Source organism: Sphaerodactylus townsendi, linkage group LG02 (genome assembly GCF_021028975.2).
Source record: "Sphaerodactylus townsendi isolate TG3544 linkage group LG02, MPM_Stown_v2.3, whole genome shotgun sequence".
NCBI lineage: Eukaryota > Metazoa > Chordata > Lepidosauria > Squamata > Sphaerodactylidae > Sphaerodactylus > Sphaerodactylus townsendi.
Window position 1 is genome coordinate 82619045 of NC_059426.1, and position 9947 is coordinate 82628991.

General features: G+C 44.7%; 1 protein-coding gene across 1 annotated transcript; it reads right to left on the reverse strand.

Annotated features, from left to right (window-relative positions):
* Positions 1-547: 547 nt before the first annotated feature.
* On the reverse strand, positions 548-3310 carry CDKN1C (cyclin dependent kinase inhibitor 1C). Its single transcript, XM_048486769.1, has 3 exons — positions 2484-3310; positions 1842-1968; positions 548-1275 (listed from the first exon to the last, which is right to left on the reverse strand). The coding sequence occupies exons 1-2, from the start codon at positions 3085-3087 to the stop codon at positions 1847-1849; spliced, it is 726 nt and encodes a 241-aa protein (XP_048342726.1). The 5' UTR covers positions 3088-3310; the 3' UTR covers positions 548-1275; positions 1842-1846.
* Positions 3311-9947: the final 6637 nt, after the last annotated feature.

Consider the following 9947-nt stretch of genomic DNA (forward strand, 5'->3'; position numbering starts at 1 on the left):
CCACTTGCTCTTAACCACTACACCAAAAACTCATCATACCTTGCATAAGTGTGACCTTCTTTAAAGCCAGCAATGAAATAGTATGAGTAGCTTTATGGAGTTCAAGCAGTGTTTCATAGTAACCACTAGGGTTGAGGTTTGCATCAATGGGACTTCTCTAAACGGAATGTTTATACCCCAGATTCAATTAGAAGTTAACCCCTTCACCTGTTCAGTTCATTCTGAAGTGTCATATACCTTGTTAAGGCAAATCATCAAGCGTTTTCTTACATTTCTTGTGGTGCAACTGCCTGCATCTGCCTTTTTGTGTATATAGGTGTCCCAACACCACACCCACATCAGTTTTTTTAACTAGCAGTTATCTGATGATATTCAGTGATTCTTCCAGGATACTCCAAGAGGAAGACCAATACCCCATGCAGTCTAGGTATCTTAGAAGCTATCATTGTATAAGAGTAACATCTTACAATAAACAGCTAGCAAAATAAAAGCAAGCCACCAATCACAGAGGGAGAAGCATAAAAGCAACAGCACCAAGGCAACAAACTGAAATTAGATTCCTTTTTATTTTAACATTGTGGCAGAAGTTTGTAATGGCAGTGGTACAGTCCGGCTCAGGAACCATTGTATCAGATTTAATTATTTTCAAGTAATAACTAAAGAAATTTTGATTCATAGCTACATTTTGTGAATGCAAAAAACCCACTATAAAAATAAATTTACATTTTTTGTAAATAACAAAAAAGCAAATATAGTGCCCTTTGGCTTAACCAAATAAGGAAAAAAAACCACCACACACAAATAACAGACTACTGGGTGTCAACCGAAGTTATCCGCCTTTTTGCCATAAATAGAAAATATAAGTTAGTATAACTCTTAAGTTGTTTGCTTTTTTACAAATATACATTTTTTGCACTGAGAAATCAGCAGAGATTAAACATTTTTATATAAATGACTTTAAAGCTTTTACACTTCAGGCCAGTGTACTCACATTAGGCATAATACATTTTATATAAAAAATAATAAATTGCACAGTTGTAAATTAACACTGCTCCGTCAGGTGGCTTGTAGTCAGAGCCACTTTTGCTACATAGAGGTACAAGCAGTTCCTTCTGGGGCGGAGAGTGGGAGAAGAGAGAAAACACAAGACAGGCAGCTCTTCTTCCCAACTCTGGTCTCTTCTGCGGGTCCCTTGAATGTGGGCAGAGGAAGGCTTCTCAAGCTCTACGTTTCCAAAGTCCAAGGAAATGGCGCTTCTGTGCTGTAGTGCAAAATCTGAAAGAGAAGAAGGGCCACTTATCGTAAGCTTCACAGAGAACTCTTGGGCGGACAGTGCAGCTCCCAGTGCTGGCTAATACAAAGGACCTCCACAAGGCCCAGCCCCACCTCCCCCAGAACCAGCAGATGAGTCAGCAAATGCGGCAGAGACGGCGAGTGGGGGATGGTCCTGCCTGGAGCACTACACAATAACTGACCATCCGGAAGCTGTGCCGGATCTACACTGTGTAAAGGAGGGGCAAAATGCACAACTTTAAACAAAGACATGAAGAACTCTTGCAATTCCCAAATAGACCTGTCCTATAGCAATACAATCCCCACCAGTTTGACAAATGGCCCTGTCCCCCTAGTCCTTATCTTTCCAGTTACACACTTCAGATTGCATGAACTCAATGCCAACTTGAATGTTCCAGCCTTGGTTCCCCTAGCAAACACAGACCAGAATCTTCAGCTCATTTTCCTCCCTCCTTTCTCTGAGCTGGAGCAGTAACTGAAAGATCTGGTTCACTCAGTATCCAGTTTGGGACAACTCTTTTAAAAAAGAAGGAAGAGCTCTTTCTCACCTGGTTCATCGGAGCCTTTTCCGGGGCGTCTGCTCCGTGGGGACAGCAGAGATTGAGGCTGGCAACGCGCTAGGAAGATCCCCGGCCACTTTCGAGTCTACGACTCTTTTCCGCTTGGCGAAGAAATCTGGGGACCAAATCCAAGACGAAAGAAAGGAGGGGGGAGGGGAATTCATTAGAAATCGCTCGAGCCAAGAGCCTGGTGCAAGGGGGGAAAACAGACACACCCCATCCTAAACCAAGTCCAGCAGAAAAACAACCGTGTCGAGCACCAGGGACCCGCCCTGCTCGGCTTCTCGCACAGCGCACAGGCTCCGCAAGCGAGCCCTGCCTCTTGGCGCCCCTTCTCGGCCAGCCAGAGTAATCACACCGAATTCAGTTTGTTTACGTCGCAAGAGAGGCAGCGGCTCAGGGCTCGCCCGCAGAGTGTGATGTGCTGCGTAAGCGTTTTCCTCCCCAGCCCAGCGGAGCTGCGGGAAACCTTTACCGGAGCCAGCGCCTCCGGGAGACGTTCAAATACCTTCCTGGGCATGCATGAGGGGACGGGGAGAGAAGCCCCCACGGGCTATTTAGGGGCGGGAGGGACAGGGTGGAGTAGCCCCACCAGCAACACAAGTGCAATACAGCGGCTACGGGGCTTACCTGTGATGTGAGCTACGCCAGTCGAAGATGCTCTTTTCAGAGCCGCAGCCGTGCGCGGGACAGGCTTCAGTATAATCCCTGAGAGGTGGTTCAGTTGACCGGCCCGGTTCTCCTGGTTAAGGTGTTCCTCGGCCACCGCCACGGTACCGGCCAAGGCTGTAGCCTTGCCCTGCGGGTTAGCGGGGGCAGGCAAAGCAGAAGGAAGCCCCAACTCCTGCGGAGAGTCTCTGGGCTCCGTCGCAATGGGCACGTCGGCGATGCCCGGCGGCGGCGGCTTGGTTCGAACGACCAGCACCGGGAAGCGGCACCTTCCGACCTGCAGGGTCTCCCGGTAAAAGGCAGGCACGGAGTCGCCCTCCACCTCTTCCCACTGCAGCCTGCCCGGGCCGGCCAGGGGCGCCTCGGTCTGGAAATTGTAGTCCCAGCGCCTCTGGTCATCCTCGCAAATCTCCCGCAGCTTGCTTTGCAGCTCCCGGTTGAGCTCATCGTGATCCACGGGGCCAAAGAGGTTCCTGCAGACCCCAGTGCGAGCGTGCAGCGGGAAAGTCCGGCGAGCAGCCAGGCGCTCCAAAGCCGAGGCGCTGGAGAGGTGCACGTTGGACATGGTGGTGGCCGAAAGGGAAGGGCAGCTGCCTTCACCCGGGAAAGAGCAGCCGGAGCCGGGTGCACTCGGCAGTCCAAATCACAGCGCTGCGGAACAAGGAGAGGGTTTTGCGGAGACCGACCTGCCTGCGCCCCCGAGCCGTCCGTCCGTCCGCCCTCGACACCCCTCCCGTCCACTTGGTGCTGCTGCTGCTCCCCGCCCCAGCCTGCGCCTGCCTCCCTTTTTAAAGCCCTTGCCGAGTGAGCTCGAGCAAAACATCGATTAGCATAATACTATTTCTCCGCAATAACACTCCCGCGATTGGTAGATGCTCCATTCTACACAGGACGTCGTTCCACCTCCTCGCGCCTCTGATTGGCTCAACTGCGGAGCGTGTCCCGGCGCCAAAAGCGCCACCTTTTTTTCCATTGGATTGGGTAGCTTGTCCGTCTCGGGAAGTGCTGCGGGGGGGAGGGAAGAAAGGGGGCGAGGGAAGGCGGTGGCGGGGTCGAGCAATTTAAAGAGATGGTGGAGTAACCCGACACCCGGCCCACGTAGAGCTCTCCGCTCCCTTTGTTTGCGCTCGGAGGCTACTGCTTCTCCGTGGCTACATTTTCTGTTGTTGCAAATGTCCTTGCCTTTTTAACGTTTGGAAGACTCTTTCCAGAGCAGAGCAACTGGATTCCCCCCCCCCCCCCAATTCAATAACTTTTCCGTCAAACCTTTCGACAGCTGAAAAATTAAACACCAAATACCGGGGGGGGGGGGGGGGGAGGAATTGGATTGTAAGGAAATGTTAACGGAGGATTTTGAAAGAGAGGATGATGCGGATTTCAAAAGATGGCGAAAAGATCGCAGCCTAGTGCGTTCCTCAACGCGAAAGCAACCGGATAGCTTACTTGATAGGTTTTGAATTTCAGCAGACACGTACGGAAACCACAGCGTTTCCCCCTTTCATTAAAAAAAACCCCACATAATACAAAGGAGGCTGCGCCTGCAATCATACTATATTAAGATGCCCAGGATTAACTGTGCATTATGTTTTAGCAGGTCATGGAGAGTGTTTCCATCTGCGGTTCTGGCAGTGGAGCCTTTTGTGGCTCTTTGATAAAGTCGGGGGGTGGGGGTGTGCATCCTGAACTCAGGGACTGGTGCTTTTCCATTGGGAGTCTTTGATAATCCACCCGAACCTTACAACTAGTGCATATGCTGGTGAGTCGCCTTTTCTTATGAACCAGGAACCATGTAAACATTTCTTTTTTGGAATATTAGAGTGCACTGTGTCAGTGGGAGCAATGGGAGTAAGCCCATTAACAACTTAGATCTCAATAGGATTCTGAGTAGACCAAGTTCAGGATTCCTCTGTTAGTATGTGTGTGAAATTGGGACCAAAATCCTCACTTTACATCAAAATTAACAAGTGGAGGGTTATACATACTGTGTAATCTCACTGGTGATTACTTTGCATAATATCTTCTGTAGATTCCGACAACTGTTAGCAAACAGTAGCTTCTACTACAATGATCTGCAAACAGTAGCTTCTACTGCAGCTGCATTTGGAGACAGTAACTGTTTACTGTTAGTGAACCAAATTGTTTTAACATATAACTGTGGCCTCTCTTTCCACAAGCAGAAGTTACTTCCTAGAGAGTAGACAAAAGATGCAGATAGCCTTGCTGGGGCCACAGCAGCACCCCACCAAAAAAAAACACAAAATACAAAACAAAGCCATGCAATATGTGTTTGTTATATCTTTCTGTCTACCCTCAAGGCTGCAATCAGCGCAGCAACCAAGTTGAGAGGGCACAAAATATAACAGTCCAATTAGCAAAATTAAAATGCATAAACTACAAATTAAAAGCATAAAAACATTTAAGAACACAGAGAATAAAAAAAAATCTGACAGAATGAACACCACCAAACCTGCTAAAACAATGTACCATTCACCAGATGCTTTCTGGAATAAAACTATCTTGGCATGTGGACAGTGAAGGCTGCATCCATTCTGGAAGGATTCGACCCTCCACAGAAAATGCCCATGATCTAGCCAGAGCTGTAGAGACAATCCTAAAGGAACAGGGGTGATTTATGAGGGAACAGTATGCCTGGATTGGGCTTGAGCCACCCCCACCCATCCACCTGCAAAGGAGAGAAGAGGAACAAGTAACCCACCTGCCTGTCCATTCAGGTGGATACTTCTTTCAAAGGACCACAAGAAGCTCAGGCAAGCTGGGCACAACCCTTTGGCCACAGGGCTAAGCCAGGCTGGGAGGCATCAGCTCACTGGGGAAAGTCCTGGTGGTCCTACTAGCCAATCTGCCCTTCTAATGGAGGGCTCCATGTGGAGAAGCCAGTCAGAAGAATGTAGCTGGCACATAGGAGTATGGGATATGTGATTTGTTAACTATGAGGGCATTAGGCAATGAAGGGCATTGAAAGTAGTAACTAATAACCAGCACTTTGAATTGAGTCTAAAAGCAGATAAGCAACCAATGTAGTTGACACAGCTCTTGAGTTACATGTTCTGATCAGCTGGTCCCAGATAGGATTTTGTAGCAACTGAAGGTTCTGCAACATCTTCAAAGCCAGGCCCGTGTACAGTACATTACAGTAATACTATGATAGCATGGATCAATGTAGTCAGGTCAGCATAATTTAGATAAGGATCACTATTCCAACTAGGGCCATTTATGCATGCACTACCTACCCTACATCTGTTTGCTTTGCAATGGGTTTTTCCCCAGTTTTTTGTTTACACCTGGGATCCTCCTCCTGTGAAGGATCCCCAGCTGAGTCAAACCATCATTTTGCCCACCCACCGCTTTCTTGTTCTTTTTGTGCACCCTTCATTTGGGCCAGTTGTCTGCTGCATTTTTTTAAAAAAAATGCCATCTCTGGTCTAGCATAACTTCACTATGCCATGCCAATTTCATGTCAATTTCACAAGATCTATTGCTCCAGCCATAAAAAGAAAAAGAGAGCCCTAATGATTGTTTTTAAATTGTGGCCCAAAAAGTGGGAGGAAGGCAGGGAGGAGCAAGAAAATCCAAAGAATGCCTAACACACAGTAACCTAATTTGCTCTCCCTACAAAGGGAGAAAAAAAATGGACTTTCTTTTGGAGACCACAGGGATTCTCTGATCTGAGGGCATGATGAGTTCCAGGGAGGGGAAAATGTGTGTGTAACCAAGAATCAAAACCAAAGGAAATGTATATTCAATGTGAAGCAGACCACAAGTGTGTAAATGGCCTAGATATAATCAAAAGACTTTGCTCCTATTAAGACCAAACAACATAACACAACAGTGTGCAATTATTGTTTTCCCAGCCAAGTAAAACATTGAAAACATTGAAAGGATGATTTAGCTACCCCATTTATAGTTTTTGGTAGATGTCAGAGAAAAGTGGTTGTAGAACATTCTTCTCTTATATTATCACCTGTACGGTGGTAGACACAGTCCTGAATGTACAGCCACACACAACCTAGTCAACTTTCTGTGAATAAACATATACCCCTCCCTAAACAAGGAAACAAAACCCCAAGGTAGGAGCCTTATCTTGGAAAATTTATTATTTTTTTGCCATTGTTGCATTATTTTTATCTTAACAGGTAGTAAAAATATACTATTGGGTTGGGGTTGTTGGGTTTTTTTGTGGCAAATGGGGTCATGAGTTTATTGGGAAAACTTCAGGGAACCATATTTAAATGCTCTGGAGGGATACAGCCCTTCATGACAATCACAATCACAAACAAAAATGTTTTTTCCGAGGAGAGATTAACATTTCATAATAAACAAAAGGGGTGGGAATGCACGTAAGGAAGCAGTCTCAAATGCATTTTCGAAGTAGCCTCTTACCTATCAAACTGCATTCTACAATAGATTTATTACTGCCATAGGATACTTTGGGAGGATTCTTTTCTTAAACATTGTCACAAAAACTTCTTAAACATTGTCACAAAAACTTTCTCAAGAAGAGCCAGAGAAGCTTTGCTAGAGGACATGCAAAGTTAAAATTATTTTAGATCACTGATTAGATTATAATTTCTACAGCGTGATATGGATTCTTAAATCAGGTAGAATGAAAGTAGCATTTGGGGCAAATGTCATGACAATGTTGGTATCAGATTGTTCCTGGCTTTTTCTCATTGAAATGAAAAATCTAAGAGGACACCATATGGCCATTTGCAAGATGGCCTACAGGCCAGAACGATGCTGTTCAGTGAACAGTTCATAAAAAGGGTATCATGGTTCATTGGCATTGACAATGCACCTCATTAGGCAAGATGTAAACCTCTGTTAGAAGGGTTTTTGATGGGGCAGAATGAAGAAAGGTCAGTCATCCAACCAGACCTCCAAGTGAAAACAGCTGATGAAATATTAATTCCTTTGATTTAACAACCTATCAGATCTAGTCACAAAGAAAATTATAGGACTGAAGCCAATACACGATCTTGGTAAACTGTTATACTTTTAACAACAGTTCCTTTAATAAAAGAAGGCAAATTCATTTTCTTTCCAAAGTTTGATAATGATTAACCAATAAAGTACAAGTCCTACAAGCTGAGCTTTGTTCACTTTGTAGTTTTCCTTGGTCCATGGCAAGATTGCCTATCCTACAGATATGAATACCTACATCCGGGAACAGATAACATCTTGGTCGTAGGAGGATGGTGGCAGCATCTCTGTGGACAAGAAAGAGAAGAAGGGTGGTGGTAGCTTCTCGGAAGTGTGATGAGGAGGAGAGTGGGTGGCAGCCCTGGATTAACCATTAAGCAAAATAAGCATGTACTTAGGGCCTTAAGTAAAGAAGGCACCATACAGTAATTATATACACAGTATATGGGTGTAACATAATCCTTTCAGTGCTTAGGGCCTCTAAAGGACTTAATTTGGCCCTGGTGGGTGGTGACTTCTCTATGACTTGGTGAGTGGTAAATGTACTGAATATCCTTGAGTCAATCCTGATACAGAAAGTATTAATGGTTCCTGTAAAGTTGCACCAAAATATGCATGCAGTGGTGGTAACAGGGACTAAAACTAACACCCAAATTGTAAGACCTTAAAAAAGCCCCAGTATTTATTCAGAACCACTGGTTGATTTGTTTACTGCTTATGTGAGGCGAGCAGTGAGGTGTATGAGAGAGAGGGCAAAGCACAGCCCACAGCAGGTTGAGAGAGAATGTGCGTGCATGAAATACTGTCAATTGTATTGTGCTGCACTGTAGTGTTTGAGTATGCAACAAGTAATCTAGTGAAGAGGTTTGAGCTGCTCCTGAACAGCTGACCAACCCTTTGACAACTCAGCTGCTTGACAGTAGTCAGTAAACAGAAAGTGAGCCCAAATGACAGGTGTTCAAGCATCCCTATTCCCCAGTGATTTGGCTCCTGGAATTCTGTTGCTACTATAGTCCTTGTGGTATACTGTAAACATATGCCGTATAAGCACTTTAGAAAAATGCAGGGGAAAAGCGCAGAGAGCTCACTATTACTCCAGCAAGGTGAACAACTATTGTGTAACAAAAAGAAGAAGAAATGACACTACATTGGGGCATAAGCATGGAAAATTTCCCCAGTACAATAGGCCAACCACTGTTTCTCTTAGGACACAGCATTTAATGGGGGATTTCTCTGTGAACAGTTTATCTGGTATGGAATTAACTATTAATGAACTACACCAAATTCTTGGCTTAACCTAATTTGAGACTGAAAGTCTTCTTTTAATGTTCCGGGTCCCCTCTCAAGTCTCAGTAACCATGTCAAAAGGAAGCAAAAATAATAACTATTGATTTTTCTGTTGCTAGCTTGGTGGGAAACAAGGACAGACTATCATATCTAACCATCCTGATGCTACGTCCTAGCAGGGGTCAGTGGAGCAAAAGTGCTTCAGACTACCTCTTGTTAGACACATTTCTCAGATTATTGGAAAACTTGAAATTACAAAACAACAATCTTTGTGAATGGACATGAAACAACCAAAGGATCAGTGCACTGCTGAGCAGAATTATATACTTTCAAGTTCATGGGAGGCTTAGAAGGGTGTCACTGTGCTCAGGACTGCACTGAAAAGCTTTCCACCTCTGCAGAACCACCTGCGTTCCTTTCCGACAACTCTCTCTTGTTGTCCTCTTTCACCCTTCATCGTCCTAAGCTCTCTTGCTTAAAATCATCTACTCCCATTTTTTTCCCTAGCTGCCTCTAGTTCTTGGAGGTCTGTCCAGTTGACAGGTATAGCACTTTCTTATTTCTATTTAAACCTGTCAGTTTTGTTTAACCTCCTCAGCTGAAAAGAGAAGTCATATTGTCCCAGAGGAAGGGGAATGATAAAACCTTGCTTTGCAGTCTTCTGCTTCTCTGTACTCCATATTTTTCAGCCGTAAGAAGGTAAATTGTCTGGTAGTGTTTCATAGATTTTACCTTTGCTTGTAATTGATGAGCCTTTGGGTTATTTTTACTCCAATTACACACATAGGATAAAATAGACAAAATGTAAAGTGACACTGAAATATTTTCCCAATGTCCTTTTTATTTTTCATTTTTTAAATTTCCTTTGTTTTTTGTTTAGTTTGTTTTACTGCTAATCTATTCCTATACTGTCAAATTGAGATAGATTTGTTTTCTTGGCAGCTAGTGGCGTGCTTAGTACAACCACAAACATTTGTATTTCCATTACTTATTTTGGGGTCTATTTGAGCCCTATACTAGACTTGTACTCTTTTTGTTTGGCCTAAGCAATACTACCTTTTCCAGCAAGTGAACTATATCCAAAGTATAGACACTATCACTCCCCCATCACTATGAAGTGCTGTGGATGTGTGTGATCCTAGTCTGCTACAGCAGGGCAACGCAGGACTGATGGCCTGACTCTGTAAAATACCCTGA